The sequence below is a fragment of the Megalobrama amblycephala genome, linkage group LG11 (genome assembly GCF_018812025.1).
Source record: "Megalobrama amblycephala isolate DHTTF-2021 linkage group LG11, ASM1881202v1, whole genome shotgun sequence".
Lineage (NCBI taxonomy): Eukaryota > Metazoa > Chordata > Actinopteri > Cypriniformes > Xenocyprididae > Megalobrama > Megalobrama amblycephala.
Window position 1 is genome coordinate 27,589,745 of NC_063054.1, and position 18,553 is coordinate 27,608,297.

Genomic DNA, 18,553 nt, shown 5'->3' on the forward strand with positions numbered 1-18,553 from the left:
GAACTAATCCTTTAAGTAAAGTGTTACCAATCTTTTTTCTTGTCCATATTGTAATTATGTCTTTTGACCTCAATGACCTATGAACATAGTCATTATCTTGCTCACGTCATTGAACATTGGTGTTATCTCAGGACGGATATTATTATCACTGTTCCCATAATCCTGTAAGGCCGCTCAAGCTGTGATGTCACAGTGCTGCCTTATGAACCAGAAACCCAGATTAACATCCTTGGGTTATATGTGACAAAAAAAAGATGACACATCATTGATTATCAAATGTTTTAATCAAAATGCAAATAGATGTAAAGGAAAAAAAAATATATTCTCTTTGAACTATTCACAATATAATACATTAGTACAATATCAAAACTTAGACCAAATGAAATCAGAGAATATTATTAATAAAAAATCTGTCAGAAATAATACTACTGAGGTTCATGTTGGTGCTGATATTGCATATGCAGTGACAGAACTAAAGATTTATGATGAGACTAAGAAAAGATAGCAGCTTATCAGACCTAAACAGTCTAAGTATTGCAATCAACTGATTCTGTAACAAAATGTACCTTCTTAGAATCATGGAACAAATGACTGGATTTCAGGATAGTTTCCAGAAGGGTGCTTAGACTGATGCTCAAGAAAACTAGCTTTCAACACGTGGCTCACTGTCGCAATCGCCAATTACTGAGAACCTCATAGCACTGAATGTCCTGTCAGACAGTGTCATGAAGCAATAATACCTGTTTCTCTCTGAACACATAATAACCTGTTACCACAACAGCTTGTGGACTTCAGAAAGAAACCACTTTTTTTAAGTAGCACATCAGAAATTTAACATATGGAATTTCTACCTTCTTCTATGCAGTATAAAACACCAAAACCACCAACAAACCTATAACAATTTTTCAATCATCACTAAAACAGTCTATTTTTCCCAGAAGGGGACACATTACCTATAAAGTAAGGTAAATAAATAATCCAAATAATTTAATAGAATTAAAAATATATTGAAGCTTATAACTAAAACATGAATTAGAACAGTGTAACTTGATGAATTCTGCTCTATATAGACTGTTAGCCCTTGATGCCAAGATGCTTTTGCATAATGTGTCAGGGTCACGTGACTGACACACTGACTCTGCTACAGAATGGTATAAGGACAGAGGATCAGTAGGTTGGTATGGCTTTGGTTCCAGCAGATTATGACTCTGCTACCACAACCAGGTCGGTTCAAAGGAGTCTGGACCAGTAGTAAGTAGACAGTTGGCTGGGTCCAAACATGGAAAGTGGGGTGTTAAATCAGGACCAAGAGCTCAGAGCAGCAGCACAGTGATCTAGATTTGCACACAGCTCAGACAGCTGCGCACCACCCACACACAGCTTCTCCCTGAGGACAAACAGACACACATAACTTCTCCATTGTGTATGGAAATTTTTCTATAATATATATTTTGTTTTGGACAAATGCAGGTTTGGAGTAATATGACTGGGAGTATATATTGAATAGTCTGTGTACTTGTACAACTATCTTTGTGAGGACTGGTGTGAGTTTTAGAGGACAAAGATAGTAAAGTGAGGACATTTTGGCCAGTCCTCATTTTCTGAGACCCCATTAAAGACCTGTTTGAGGGTCAAGAATTGGTTGCAGGGATAAGGTTATAATTAGGCTAAGGGTCAAGGTTCAGGTTAGGCACTTAGTTGTGATGTCCTCACGAAGATAGATGTACAAGAATGAGTGTGTGTGTGTTCAGTGTTCCACTGACATAAGAGCATTTAGAAATATAGATGCAAGCAGCAATTAAGGGGTCAAGCACAAAGGAGGCATGATAAGTCAATCGACCATGGCTGGGAAAGTCAGACCAACTGCAACAATGAGTAAAAGACATTTTAAGATGGTTGTAGGCAAAATGGCTGAAAAAGCATTGAATACAATCACTAGTAATATGATTTAATGGTTTATCACTTTCGACCAATATGTGGCGCTGTGTCCAAACTGATGTGGTGTGGTCACAGTAAGGTGTCAAAAACACATGCAAAGTTTGGTGTCAATATGGCAAATCGTTGCAGAGATACAGCCTTAGAGTCTTTTGGCTTAATTCCATCAACTTTGTTGAAATGGTATCACAAAAAAAGCGCTGCAGAAATACAGCCTCACATCTATTTTTGCAAGCGCTATGTAAAATTTGTTCACAAATTTATCGAGGATGGTTGGAGTTATCGAAAAGCTTTAAATAACTTTTTACCAGCATGGTCTTAAGATGATGTGAGCCAATTTTGGTGAAAATCGGACAAACCGTCTAGGATGAGTTTGAAAAAGTAGGTTTTTCGCAATTTTTTTATGACTGAAAATTACGTCATAGGGTGCAAATCAAATCGTCATGAGCTAAGGAATCAGAGAAAGAATTTCAAAGAATTTAATTTCTTGCTCTTATGGTTCAAAAGTTATTAGCATAAACATGAGTGAAATTTTGGACAGGTGGTGGCGCTAGAGAGATTGAGCTAGAGATTCCAAATTAGCTGTGGCTAATGTTGGGACTGTCCTTTATCAGTGTGCCAAATTTCATAACTTCCCCACAAATGGTTCTATGGGTTGACATAGACTTCCAGAGCGGAAGAAGAAACAGCAGAATAACAATAAGAAGAACGCCAATGATTACAACCTGATTACACCTTCAGTGTTTGACCCCTAATGACATGAAGGTGAGTAAATGATGACAGTTTACTGTTCCGATTAGGATAACATTGGAACATTGGAAAGCATTCTTCATTGTTCTTCTCTGATAGAAATAGAAGCAGAAAGGATGAAGGTCAGAACGGTAAGCAGAGCAAGCGATGAAGATTTGTTCTGCGTAAACAGCTGTGAAGTGTCCCTGATTGTCCCTGCTGTTTCATTTCACACAAGATCACTTCCGCTACACTGCCTTAAGTTCCAAACAGGAAGTGGATGTCTCGTATGCAGGAAGCGAAAGAGGTCAAGAGAAGGTGGCTGAAGAAATGACTTTGCAGAATAAACAACATTATAGAATAAAAAAGCAATTCATGACCTCTTTAATACAAGGCAATCTCACTCCAGTGTGCCATGAACTTCATATATCTACTGGAAATGCTTGACTGACTAAAACAAAATTGTTCTCATTGTTTAATAATAGTGTGGTTCATGGGAAAGGAAAAGCATTTAAACAATTGTAGAAATCTCTGAGTCACAGTCACACAGGCTGCCTGGTCTCTCTTCCTGGTACTGTGGTTCATGACTGACTTGAATGAAGACCACTATTGTTTTTTTTTTATCTGTCTCATTCTCTATGTCCTCCCTCTCTTTCTTGCAACATGTTGCTGCTTGTTGCCTTTGTTTGCATATTGTGTTACTGTTCCCCAATAGATGTTACTTAACTAACTACCAAAAAGGAAAGAAAGAAAGAGAAAAAAAAAAATGAAGGAATGCATGCATTTGTTTTTTTCTCAGTGCAAACCCTCACCGAGCTGGTTTACGTAATGAAGGGTATGGTGGAAATGAAGAGCAGGTGTGGACTTGGAATGTTGTCTTTGCTCATTTCATCAAAAATTACAGTTCTGACAATGCAGTTGAGCCAACTGAAAAGCTAGGTTAGATATCCACTTTTTTCCTAACGAGCCTACTGCGTTTTAGATTATGGGAGGCACTTCCGGTTTGGGGAAGCTCCAATTCAAGAGAATAACGTAACGCTTGGTTTTCTAATGTGATGTGGCATAACAATAATATATATGGCAAGAGCTCTTTTCAGTTGCTGCATTCTTTTCCTCTTGATTATTTTCTTTTTTTCTTTTGTATTCCACTGAAACAGTATGAAAAAGGACAACATATATGCACATTTGTGGTCTGCTCTCTTGATTTAATTCACAATATATCCCATTAATAATTTACTGTAATGCACTGAGAATCTCTCGTTTTTCTCCCGCAAATCCTCACGTCTCTTTCTAGGTTTGTTTTCACACCGATGCTTTTAAATGTAATTGTCTCCTCTTTTCACTTCTAATCCATATTAGTGGTGTTTACTGGAATGTTTCTAAAGGAACTTTATTAACTGGCAACTTTATTACACCTGTTCAACTGCTTTTTAATGCAAATATCTATTCAGCCAATCACATTGCAGCAACTCAGTGCATTTAGGTACGTAGACATGGTCAAAACAGTCGGCTGAAGTTCAAACTGAGCATCGGAACAGGGAAGAATGTGATTTAAGTGACTTTGAACATGGCATAGTTGTTGGTGCCAGGCGGGCTGGGCTGAGTATTTGAGAAACTGCTGATTTACTGGGATTTTCACGCATAACAATCTCTAGGGTTTATAGAGAATGGTTCAAAAGAGAAAATATCCAGTGAGTGGCTGTTCTGTGAGCAAAAATGCCTTGTTGATGCCAGAGGTTGGAGGAGAATGGCCAGATTGGTTCCAGCTGATAGAAAGGCAACAGTAAGTCAAATAACCACTCGTTACAACTGAGGTCTGCAGAAGAGCATCTCTGAATGCACAACACATTGAGCCTTGAAGTAGACAGGCTATAGGATAGGTGCCAGTCCTGTCACAACAGAAAACTGAGGCTACACAGGGACACCAAAACTGGACAATAGAAGATTGGAATAACATTGCCTGGTATGAGTCTGAAATTCTGCTGCAACATTCAGATGGTAGGGTCAGAATCTGGCGTAAACAATATGAAAGTGGTTCAGGTGGTGGTGGAGGATATTTTCTTGGCAGACTTTGGACTCCTTATTACCAACTGAGCAACATTTAAATGCCACAACCTAAACTGGAGTATTGTTGCTGACCATGTCCATCCCTTTATAACCACAGTGTACTTATCTTCTGATGGCTACTTCCAGACACGCCAATTTTCGAACTGGTTTCTTGAACATGACAATGAGTTCACGATACTCAAATATCCTCCACAGTCACCAGATCTCAATCCAACAGAGCACCTTTGGGATGTGGTGGAATGGGAGATTTGAATCATAGATGCGCAGCCAACAAATCTGCAGCAACTGTGTGATGCTATCATGTCAATTTGGACCAAAATCTGAGAGGAATGTCTCCAGCACCTTGTTGAATCTATGCCATGAAGAATTAAGGCAGTTCTGAAGGCAAAGGGGGTCCTATATATATATATATCATGCACTGAAAAGTGTTGGAGTGTTGGCTCAGTTGCTGTTTGTAGTGAACACATAAAGGACTCCATTCCTTCAGCCTTGCAATTATACGCTTCACAGTGCTGCCATGGCAACCATGCAACATGTGGGCAGCTCCCATTCGGCAGTGAGAAACCAGACAGCATAGTGTATGCTTTTTGAAGCCAATCCTTAAATCAACAAAACAGAACATAACACCGCAGTGACGGTGCTCGCTCGAAAACAAGCATGCAACACTGAACATCAGACAAAAGCTGCAGCAGCGTCACAGCCGTTGTGAGTTGACAGCTTCAGTGCGGTGCCTGGTTGCTTAGATATCAATCTCTACTGAGAGATTTAGCACCTAGAGACAAGATGTTCATGAGCAAAGTCAATGAATAACAATCTTTCTCCCTTCACAAAACATATACTGTTGTTTTCCATTACAGATTATTATCTTTAGCCTACAAATCAATATCTCATGGGATGACAGCCCAACTGATGTCTTTCTAAAGTTATGAAATGTTCAAGGTATCCGAAGCAAAGCCTGGAACAGTAACTTATTGAGACCAGACCGCAGTTTGGGTACATGATCAGATCATTATGTCTCTGTGCATTAGCATACAGTACCTGACAGTACTGGTCAGACCCATTAAAGCATGCATTTGACACACGTGGATTAGTGCGTGAAATGAGGTCAGCGAGTTCTTGGGTGTCACAGCTCATTGACCCAGCTGAGGTAAGTGAGCTAAAGATCAGCTGTCAACCGTTCCACAAATGTGTGTGCGAGCGTGTAGCTACACTTGACTGATAAGGTTAATCAATGAATGTCTTCTCTGGCCCTGAAGACAAAGCCTTGACAAGCACATGAAAAGTTTGTAATCCTGATTAATAAATCATTACAAATGAGAGACACATTAGGAAACCGGAAGTGACAGTGAACATGACACAAATGACAATTTTTTTGAACATGCAAATATGGTCCAATAAAAAAATTAAGTTATACTGTGCGAATATTAATCATTAAATTAATTATGGTGAATATTAATTAGTAATTAAGACTTTGCTCTGGAACATCCAGTTATTACAAATTCGTAAGCCATACTTTCACCATAGTAGGATTAGTAGTTAGCGAGTTGATTAGTACACACCCCAATAAGTTCCACCAAATAATTTAGGCCTACTAGAATGTTCTAATAAAATTATTATATTGCAATGACAACTGTTATTTGATCCTTCCCCCCTACTTTCCTGGGAACAATTAATTCAGAAGAAATTGGCTGTATAGTCAGGAATTTTATGGTTCTCAAGAAACCATATCATCAAATAGCCTGAGGTGTTAAGCTCCTCCCATTTAGTATCTCCTTCAGTAACATAACATAAAACCACATGCTACTATAAATCTAAAATAATTAAAGGCCCAATCACTTTAGAATATTTATATATTGAATAATTATCATTAATTTGTAGCATTACATTCAGCACTCATTAGCCTGTGGCTTCATCATCATCAAAATCAGCACACTGGAAGCGTGAAAATCTTTGAGACAAGATCAAATATGTGTACGTTCTAGTTACCAGTTAGGACAAGTTCAACAAACACCTTTGTAAACTGCTGGGAATAAATTGCGAAATATCTTTATCAGGAATGTGGAACGACTCAAGGGGAAGAGGTGATGTATCATTAAATACACTCTATGTATCATTAATGCCTTCCTCAGTGCAAAAGTGTGATTTAGAGTGCACAAGAGGACAGTTTATAGCATAACCTGTTATTACACAGGTGCCACATTAGTGAGAGTTATTGCACAGAGTGCAACACTATGTCAGTGCTAGATCTATTCAACATAAGGACCTAAACTCAGTACACATATATACGCAAGATCGCACAGGACTTCTCCGGTTTTTAGTTCGTACAGAAGCTTGACTAACTTTTTACCATTAGATGAAAGAGAATTTATTTGATATGTAATCACAATTTTAACTGGACATATGCCAGAAATAATTGTAATAAAATCAATTCAAAATTAAAAAGAGTTTTTGAATCGAAATCTAATATGGAATACTGTATTTATATCCCATCAAAATCTGATCACAATATACTACATTTCAAAAGTTCAGGGTCAGTAACATCATTCTCTTATTCTCTTAAAAGTCTCTTATGCTCATCAAGGTTGCATTTAGTGCAATTTTAATTAGTGCTATCAAATCGATCATTAATCGTTTATTGTGATTATTCGCATCGAACAAACGTTTGTGTAAATATATATGTGTGTGTGTGTGTACACATATATATTACACACACAAACTAAAACATATATATACAGTCAAGCCAAAAATTATTCACATTTTTAATATATTTTTACTGGTGGGTGCAGGACACTATATTTATGTAAGTGAGGATAGCAAAATAAAGTAAACTGTGACATATTATACCCAAAAATTCTCATACAGTGGGCTACCAGTAAAATTGATAAAAATTTGTAATCAAATTTTTTGCTTAAGTGTTATCTGACATAATTAAGATTTTTTTTTTCTAACACAGTTTAACTCTGAGATCTTGTCATATTTTATTACCATTTTTTGAAACTATGGTGAATAAACTGTATTAATGAATGAAATGTTTAAGGTGTCTGAATACATTTTGGTTTGACTGTATATATATATATATATATATATATATAAACAAACCTTTATGTTAGATGCGATTAATCATGATTAATCAATTTGACAGCACTAGTTTTAATATATTTTAAAATCTAATTTATTCCTGTGTCATTGTTATCAGTTGAAAACAGCTGAATATGCTGAACATTTTTGTAACAATGGAAAAGTCCTTACTGTAATTTTTGATCAATTTAATGTAGATTAAAAATTTTAATCTAATTAATTACATACTCTGTGATTAATTAATCTAAATGAATCGCATACATAATTTTTGCTGTGAAAGTATTAAAAAAGTGATTTTATAGCTTTGTAAGCGAAGATGCTTTTTTGCTAAACCTGAAAAGTATTAAAAAGTAGCATTTAGAAGTTATATTAACTAATAATAAAATTTTCTACCATATACAATTGAATGCACCTAGCTAACAACAACTTGCTTTGTTCTGGTTTCACCTCACTCCAGTCTAAACTAACTGATTTTATAGGTAGGCCTAATTGACTACACATTGTCATTTAAATAACCTGAAAATATTGTGGATTATTAAGGCTAATTTTACTAACCACTCTTGCTAAATGGGGTAAGCACACTTATGTTCTCATTTCAGAGTTGTTCGAGTAAATTAATCATTATAGACCGTGTGGACAGATCATCAGTTGTTGTCATGATTCATTAAAATGAATCTGTTCAAATGAGTCATTAGGTCGCGAATTGGACATTAGCGGACGTTGACGCGTTGCGTGCGAATCGCGACTGTTATTAGGACATCGCAAAAGATTTGCACTTGAACAGAAAACACTTCACCACTGGATAGGATTTTCTTTTTGTTTACTGAAAGTGTGGTTTATGTCAGCTGCACGTGCAGGGCGCCTGTCAGAGAAGATGAGGTGACGTTCTTTTGTTAATCAGGAAAAACATTCTCCGAATGCGCCTCGTGAAACATGGATTCAGTCTAACAAACTTTTAGCATTGTGTCAGTTGATTTAGATTATTATGTGTGAGGTAGAGAGAGTGTAAAGACGGTGCTTACTTTGAAGAAGAAGAGAGCTCGCGCGCACGAGGGATGAGCTCTGCTCATTCTGTCCGTCAGCGCAACCGTCATCTCCCTCCTTCATTACAGTCGAATAGTGGCTAGAACGGCTCCAGGTTCAAAGGTCAATACGGAATGGATTAATCTGCGTTATTTTTTTTTAACGCGTTATTTTTTCTCAGATTAATTAATCGAAATTAACGCGTTATTTTGACAGCCCTAATTTAATGCTTCCTTGCTGAATGAAAGTATTTAACTTAAAAAAAAAAAATAAATAAAAATAAAAAACTTACTGGCCCCAAACTTTTGAACAGATCACCAAATCAAATTTTAAAACAACATGTAAACAATGAACAGAGGTGATGATGGCAGGCATGATGTTGAGGATTCACAGAACTGTCTTGTCTTCTGAGGTTTGGGTAGGCTTATGATGCAATAACACCCTTAAAGCAGAAACTCAACGGTCCTACGAGACAGCAGTAGCTGCTGAGGCCTGCCGAAGCGAGTGCTGACCTGAGAACAGAATGCTGAGTTCCAGCTGAAATGCCTCTCTGCTGAATGTGGGCGGTGTTAAAATTATTAGAACAGAACAAACCACATCATGCACGTAGCTGGGTTAATGAAAGCAATACAAGCTGCGAGTATGACTCCAGATAAGCTAATGAGCTTCACAATCTCTCATAACTCTTAACTAACCGGTATTCCTGTTGAGACACGCAATCAAACAGGTCCCTGGCAGTGAAACGTGGCTCCATAGCAGCAATCTAAAAGCAGAAAGCACACCTGTTAATGTAAAGTACACAGTGTACAGCTCAATGCACACGTCCTGCATAATCACTGTAGAACATGTACTGCTGCATGTATAGTTGATCTTAGAACTCTTGGTGGTTATTTGATCTGATGTAAACAAGATAAATGGTAATGGTAATAAATCAATACTTTTGGTAACACTTTACAATAAGGTTTCATATGTTAACATCAGATAACTACATTAGTTAACATGAACTAACAATGAAAAATCATAGTTAAGGTTCATTTCAACATTTAGTAATACATTATTAAAATCAAAAGTTGAATCTGTTAATATTATTAAATGGAACAAACAATGAACAGTTGCATGCATTAACTAACAATAGCTAATAAGACCTTATTGTAAAGTTACTATACTTTTATTCCGAAAAGATGCATTAAACTGATCAAAAGTGACTAAACATATTTAGAATATTACAAAAAGTTTATATTTCAAATAAATGCTGTTCTTTTGAAATTTCTATTCATCTAAGAATCTTAAAAAAAATTAATAAGTTTCCACAAAATCATTAAGCAGCACACAACACAAACATATTAGTATGATTTCTGAAGGATCATCATGTGACACTGAAGACAGGAATAATGGCTGCTGAAAATTGAGCTTAATAATGACAGAATTTTCATTCTTAGTCTAACTGTTGTTTAACTATAAGGCATGACTAATCAAAAGGTGGATATGACCTTTAGTGGCAGTTTTGTTCTTACCTCACTGGACTGAATGAAGGAGAGAAGTGACTCTGCATCCTGAACACTACTATCTGCAGATAACAGCCTGTGGGAGAGGAACATTTTACTATCACTTATAACAGGCATAATCAGAGCTTTATTGCCAGGTATCTTTACACATACTAGGAATTTGTTTTGGTGGCAGAAGCTATCCCATCTGTGCAATTACTAGAACATGAACCGTGTATAATATTTGTGGGTATGGCCTGATATACATAGAATCCTGTGTGTGGTTTTAAAATGCATCAGTGTACCAGAACACGTTTCTACAGTTAATATTAACCACAAGTAAAGAGTAGCTTAAGATTACAATGAATAAATGTATCAGATGAATCATTAAATCTATCAGACAATCCTATGCAGGGTAGTGTTTTCTAGTATTTTCTGTGCCTGTAATTGTGTTTGGATCACAAAAATTGTAAATTAGTAATCACCACATTTACTCATTAACAATCTGTGTGATGTTTAAAAAGAGGGAAATTTGGACAGACACAAATGCTCTAAATTTAGACAGTGTCTGAGAGAACTGACGTTTGAACATGGCAGCAACATGTCCAAGACTGAATCCTGTTTCACACATCCTGCGTCTGAAGCACGTCAGTGATGAGGACACAGGATAACTGCAACAGCAGAAGACGTAACATATGCAACATAGCTATTAGCTACATAACAAAGCTGTGCTACATGTGCTTGAAGTTTGTCATGTTCACCATGGCTGCATTTATTTGATCAAAAATACAGTAATATTGTAAAATATTACTACAATTAAATATAACGGTCTTATATTTTAATATTATATTATTTATGTATTATTTGATATATTATAATTTATTCCAGAAATTTCAAAATGTAATTTATTCTAGAAAGCAGAATTTTGTGCTGCTTAATATGATTAATAGAAACTTCAAAAGAATAGCATTTATTTGAAATATAAATCTTTTGTAACATTATAAATGTTATCTTTGATCAATTTAATGTGTAAATTTAAAGGGTTAGTTCACCCAAAAATGAAAATTCTGTCATTAATTACTTACCCTCATGTCGTTCCACTCCCGAAAGACCTTCGTTAATCTTCAGAACACAAATTAAGATATTTTAGTTGAAATCCGATAGCTCCGTGATGCCTCTATAGGGAGCAATGGACACTTCCTCTCTCAAAATCTATAAAGGTACTAAAAACATATCTAAATCAGTTCATGTGAGTACAGTGGTTCAATATTAATATTATAAAGCGACGAGAATATTTTTGGAGTGCCAAAAAAACAAAATAACGACTTTTTTTAGTGATGGCCGATTGCAAAACACTGGTTCGTGAAGCATCGGATCATAATGAATCAGTGTGTCGAATCATGATTCAGATCGCGTGTCAAACTGCCAACGGCTGAAATCATGTAACTTTGGCGCTCCGAACAGCAGATTCGACACGCTGATTCATCTGTGCTCCGATGCTTCCTAAAGCATTGTTTTGAAATCACAAAAATCACTAAATAAGTCGTTATTTAGTTTTTTTGGAGCTCCAAAAATATTCTCGGCGCTTTATAATATTAATATTGAACCACTGTACCCACATGAACCGATTTAAATATGTTTTTAGTACCTTTATGGATCTTGAGAGAGGAAGTGTCCATTGCTCCCTACAGAGGCCTCACGGAGCTATCGGATTTCAACTAAAATATCTTAATTTGTGTTCCGAACATTAACGAAGGTCTTACGGGTGTGGAACGGCATGAGGGTGAGTAATAAATGACAGAATTTCCATTTTTGGGTGAACTAACCCTTTAAGAGTGTCAGTAACCAAACAGTTGATGGACCCCATTGATTTCCATAGTACTTTTTTCCATACTATGGAAGTCAATGGGGTCCATCAACTGTTTGGTTACCCAAATTCTTCAAAATACCTTCTTTTGTGTTCAGCAGAAGAAAGAAATTCATACAGTTTTGGAACAACTTGAGGGTGAGTAAATGAAGACATAATTTTAATTTTTGGGTGAACTATCCCTTTAACGCAAGAATAAAACAGCACAGACACTAAAGGAAGTTAGATGGGAGGAGGATGAGAAAAAGAAATGAGAAATTGAAGAGGCAGGACGAAGCAAGGAGCAGAAAGAAAAAGCTATTTCAGCACGAAAGCCTGAATTATGCATGCTTTTCCTCATTCGGGGGCACAGGGGGATGGAAAGGAATAGCGCTGCACATTTGTGTGCATGTGTTGGCTATGATGACTCATCTGTCTGCTTTCTGCACATAAAAATGAGTCTAGCTGTATCCATGGAGACAGCACCTAATCTCCTTTCGAACCTTGTCATCCTGCTTTCTCAGAAACAATCAATGGAGAACAAGAGTGGACTCAAATGCAGTAAAAACAGTCAAAACAAACCTAAAAGATAAGCAATAAACCTGAATCTCAGATGAACACTATGATCTGTCATCAGGATGAGTGAATAAGTATTTAGGGATGATGGGTAAAGGGTGACATTGCTGTCAGACAGATGATACCTATGGTTATATCTAATCATGTAACTGGGAAGCAGAACACTTAAAAGATCAAAGTGCTTGACTTAGTTTAGGGAGGACGTTGACCCAGGCATTACTGAATAACTCACACTTGAGTTCGGAAGTTCATCTTCCTCCAAACACAAACAATATAATAACACTCTTTCATAATTAAAGTCAATGTCTAGAAAAAAATGAACAAGCTGGTGTGTAAATCAATTTTCATGCACTGATAGCATAGTGTTTTGTGTGAGAATAAAGGAGCACATAATCAATTAGACGGGCAATGCAGCACAATTTTCACATGACAAATCATTCATTTGCAGTGCTGAATAAAGTGTATGCTTCAACTCCTCTCTCTTTTGAACAAAAACCTCACAGTACAGCATTTAATGCACTGAGACAAAGTAATCTATAGTGCAAAAATAATAATTCACTTCTTGACTTCATTAACCTCTCTGACATTCAGAACACAGCTTTCTGACAATCCAAGAATAAGTTGTTCATACATGCTACATTCCCAGAGTTCAGATTTATTAGAGACCTTATTATTTATTAGAGATTTATATTTATTAAGATGCCGTAAATTATACAAGCAGGCAGATTAATATGCTAGCGAGGCAAGACATGTCTGCTATTACACTGCAACATAAAGAGCAGTCTCTGTGTAACTACAGCTATGACACGCACCACGGTTTCTGCTCGCGAGATGCAGAGGTCTTAATTTAGAGGAAAAATTGCCATGTCACAGTACAATCCATCTGCCTACTGCTATGAGCCGTAAAGGAATGTAGAGCAACGGAAGTGAGTCATACAGACACTCACACAGGATCAGGGGAGAGTTTGATATTGATTGAGTATGTACTGACGATTATGAGGATAAAGACTGCCCCCCCCGCCCCTTTTCCCATGTGACACACACCTACCTCTGTCCTCTACACGCTCAGGTGACTAAGGACACACACTGAGAAAATTCTTTTAGGAGGCACATGACTGGAATGGTAATAGACCTTGTTAAGACTGCACAGCTTTGTGTGTGTGTGTTTACTAGCATGTGTGTACCTCTGAAGAGCCTCCAGAAGCTGTTTCAGAGCAGTGGAGAGCCTTTGCAGGCAGGAGAGGGCGTCCTGAGGCAGGGGTGAGGTAGATCGCAGGCTGGGCTCAGTGGTTCCTGGAGTGTAGTGGAGTGCAGAGAACAAAGCCGAACTGAAGAGAGAGAAACAAACATTAAAACACATCAGTAAAACAACACTGTAATGCAGTGAAGTTTCTGTTTTGTTTGTTGTCAGTACAGCCTCAGTAGATAACCTCAGTAAAACGTGATCAGCATTTCTTTAAAAAGGTTAATATTTTAGCATGTTTATAAAACCTATATTGAATGCAAAACACACATAAAATTAATTTTCTAATGCATCTGAAAGAAATCACAATGGCTTTGATCAAAATCAAAAATGTTGTGAAATGTTATTATGATTTTAAACAACCATTTCTTTTTAATATATTTTAAAATGTAATTTATCCCTGTAATGGCAAATCTGAATTTTCAGATTCTACTTCAGTATCACATGATCCTTCAGAAATGATACTAATATGCTGATGTGGTGCTCAAGAATTTCTTTTCATTATTAATGTTAATATTGCTTTATATTTGTGTGGATTATTTTATAGAAAGTATGTATTTAACAGCAACTATTTCAAATTGAAATGTTTTGAAATGTCTTTATTGTTAATTTTGATCAATTTAAAGCATCTATGCTGAATAAAACTTTTCATGTCTTTAACATGTAAAGGCATTCCTGTGGTACAAATACCATTCAAAAGAGAATGCTAAGGGGTTGAAAAAATGAACCCCAAACTTTTGAAAGTAGTGTATGTTGAAATAAATACAATTCTCTCTTTGTCATGGTCTCTCTCACCTAATCTGACACACGTTGTTCCAGATGCTCTCAAACAATGCCCATACTTCCTGATGGGATGTCAGAGGAGGTGGAGCAACATCCTCCTCTATCTCTGTCATTAGAGAATCCTCATTATTAGAGTCATCATCCTCTACTGGAGCTTTCGGAGACTGTCTCACATACACACACACACGTACAATTTATGAGTAATTAGAATGAAAGAATAATCAATTGTTAAATCTTAATGAGACCAACCTGTAGTCTTTGCTGTAGCATATGAAGGGTAGAGAGAGCATGAGCTACATGACCGTTGTACTGAGATCTGGCAGCCAGTGCCGACAGCAGCTCTGCAGCCAATCTCACAGCACTGAGAACAGATCCGTGCTCTATGGACCTGTCTACACACAGACACAACATAATATAACAGAGATACATTTCTACTGTGTCACAATATATACCATCCTTTCCTACTCCTACTAGGTATTTATGATCTTTTCTTTTAATTATCTCCTTTATTTCTGGAGGCACTAATGGCCTGTGGTCACTGCTGAAGAAAAGAAGTGAGGAGAGGAGCTTAAAAAGTCAGAAGTGGGCAGAAAACAAAGGTTCACAAATGTGTCCACAGCTCTAAGTTGGAGGAGACCCACTTATAAAAGGTCATCGCCTCTTGGGCCACATCGCTAACCCACTAACAAAAGTCACAAAATGAATGAAGGACCCTCCCTCAACTCCATAAAGTGCAGTAAATCACATTTAGGCGAGAACAGGAGGCCCCTGGTACTTTTCCACCCCTCTACTCCCGCACAAACTCCCTTCCTCCCCTCTGTCGGGCTGGGCACATGGCCAAAGGCAGCAGAGAAGAAAGGCACAGTCATACTCCTGCAGCACTGATTGGCAGAATGAGGTCAAACTCATAACTACACACACAACTTGAGAATAGAATGTGCACGAGTGTGGATCAAAACCACAAACTGAGAGATTTGCATACATACACACAAACACCAATTACACTGGTGTTTAATTTACACATTTAATGACATAATAAGCAACTGAAGGACATACAAGCAGCCAGCAGGGGGACTGGGTAGAGCAGCTCTAAAATATATGGTTTGTCCTTTCTCACATAAAAATTAGCCTAGTTTATGTGAGAGATAATAATTAAATATTCACTTTGACGAAACAAAGAGTGACAGAATAGAACAGAACAGAATAGAATAGAATAGAATTCCACTGCTATTACGTTTAAATTACTGTAATTATAAGTTGACAACTCAGAGATTTTGAAATTCAACAAAATTCAGATTCCAACAAATTAAAAAAAAATTACTTTGACAAAGATGTGTCATAAATGCATGATTAAACTCACTAAGGCTGAATTTTCTAAATCAAAAATAACGTAAAAACAAATTAAATTAATTATTAAATTAGAGTTTTCTAATTTAATATATTGTAAAATGCAGTTGAATGCAGTTAAAAAAAAAAGAATTTTTTTAGCATTAAAAAAGGTTGAAAACAGTTGTTCTGCTTATTATATTTGTGGAAACTGAAATATTATTTTTTTCCCAGAATTTTTTGATTAATACAAAGTTCAAAAGAACAGCATTTATTTGAAATAAAAAACTATTCTGTCACGTTTCAATAATTTATTGCACCCTTGTTGAATCAAAGTCTTACTGACCCAAACTTTTGAATGGTAGAGTAATAAATAGAATTTTTGAATAGAGTAAATCTCTAAAATGTTACAACAAAGAGTTCTAAGACAACAGAATTCTAAAATTGGAATAAAATTTAGCAATAGCAAAAGAGAATTCTAATGTGGAGTGGAACAGAATTCTTATTAATTTATTTAAATTTGAAGTTACGAACTATGACAATAAAGTAGTGAGACATACATACCTGAACAGAGACAGTCACTCAGCATCTCCACAGAACTGAGCAGGCTCCTCTTAATAATGCTTCCGAAGACAGCGATCCAGTGCTTCTTAAAACACTTGAGCAGCCCCTCCAGACTCCATGGAGGCTTCACGTACACTATCTGCATACACAAACAGATAAGGTCACAGAGAGTGGGGCTATATCAGATGAACGTCAAAAAAGAATCTGAGCCCTGAATCACACTTTAGACTAATGCAAATGACTAATGACCACACAAATGACTTTATGTAAATGACTAATGCATTTACATAAATGAGGAGCAGCTTTAAAGTTTAACCCTCAGGGGTCTGAGGATTTTTGGGGCCCTGGAGAAGTTTTGACATGCCCTGACATTTGTGCTTTTTTCAGTTGTTCATAAACATATTAATGACAAAAGTGTCATTACACTGTATTCAGCACAAACTAGGCTACAATAATATGTGAGGAACATGTATGTACATGTTTGTGTTTTTGAAGGAATAACGTTTATGCGTGGTTATTGAAAAAACAAAAAACGTCACTGAAATAAGGCCAAAAAATATATATTAACTGTGTTCACAAGGATTCTGGGTATTGGAGGTTGTAGACTAGAGTTTTTGCTTCAGAATGAAGTAAAAAGTATCCTTCCTACTCCTTCATATAAAACAATAGAGAGATTTAAATTTTCTAAGACACTTTTGGTCAAGAAACACAGTATGCATGGAGGCGTGAATCCTCATGTATAATGGGTGATTCTCACCTGAGAAGACAAAAGAAGTGAATAATAATGACCTGAAATGACTTGCATATTAATGAGGCCTTTCAGTCAGGTAGGCTGTGAAAAAACCCTCTGTGATCATGCTGATAACAGGATTAAAGTCCACTCAGGACAAAAAAAAACATGATTTTTGTGATCTCATGCATGCACATATTATTGCACATGGTATGAAGAAAATTGTGTATAGGCCTATGTTAAATTACACTATTGCCATTATAATGGCAATGAGATTGAACACATTGCCATTATAATGTTTTTAAAAGAAGTCTCAAGTCTCTAACCAAATAATGGTTTTCTATTTTAATATACTTTAAAATATAATGTATTTCTGTGATGCAAAGCGTCTGAACATTCCTACCTCTAGGGCATTTCATATAGGCTACTATATTTGTTATATTATAGAGCCTAAATGTTGATGTGCAGTTGACAAACTATACATCATTAAAAAGATCTAAGACTCAAGCTTCACATTTTGACTCTTAAAATTTTATATTGACCATAATTTCTTAATATGCTTAAAAGCATACACATTTGGAGAAATATTGATGGATTCTCATATGTTTATATCAATTTTCTATACAGAGGAGTAATATTTATTATTCTATATTTATTGTCATCATTATGAGCGCTGGATGCTGTGTTTTTAATTCATACTTGAGCCGGAGGGCGCTCTGCCCCTTTTGTCCACAAATGCCTCAGTAAATGAAGAGGCATATCATGTGACAATCAAGGAACTAACAGAGGCAAGAGATCGCTAACTATGGCTATTCAAAACACTTTTCAAGACAATAAATACACGATTGAGACAATGTATGCATGTATTGCCTCTGAATTTGCGTCTGAATAGCGCTGGCTCCATGGGCGTGGCCGCATTAGCGGATAATGAGCTGAATCACAGACTTCTGACATGGCTCTCTTTTCATACAGATTACATAAACACAGAAGGTTTGTTTTCGATTTGACTTAAATGTTTTAAAACCTGACATCTTAACGTTTTTTTAGACATAAGTGTAATTTTTTTGTCATTAGTATTCACTAAGTTACAGTTCATTTTCTGAGAACTATCAGATTGGACTTCGTTCAGAGGGAGACGAGAGATCACGCATCATGTTAGTTTTCTTTAT

At 36.4% G+C, this 18,553-nt stretch overlaps 1 protein-coding gene across 5 annotated transcripts in view; it reads right to left on the bottom strand.

Moving 5' to 3' along the window:
- Positions 1-265: 265 nt before the first annotated feature.
- swt1 (SWT1 RNA endoribonuclease homolog) overlaps positions 266-18,553 on the bottom strand; it is a 34,661-nt gene continuing 16,373 nt past the window's right edge. For 4 of the 5 annotated variants that reach the window (XM_048207105.1, XM_048207104.1, XM_048207106.1 and 1 more), the window contains 7 exons: positions 16,655-16,793; positions 15,014-15,156; positions 14,777-14,928; positions 13,923-14,066; positions 10,347-10,413; positions 9,528-9,595; positions 266-1,387 (listed from right to left, as the gene is read on the bottom strand). In XM_048207105.1, coding sequence (XP_048063062.1) covers positions 1,300-1,387; positions 9,528-9,595; positions 10,347-10,413; positions 13,923-14,066; positions 14,777-14,928; positions 15,014-15,156; positions 16,655-16,793 — 801 coding nt within the window. In that variant the 3' untranslated portion in view covers positions 266-1,299. Of the gene's footprint in view, positions 1,388-9,527; positions 9,596-10,346; positions 10,414-10,458; positions 10,988-13,922; positions 14,067-14,776; positions 14,929-15,013; positions 15,157-16,654; positions 16,794-18,553 lie in introns of those variants that run through there. The other variant, XM_048207108.1, reaches the window with a different exon arrangement.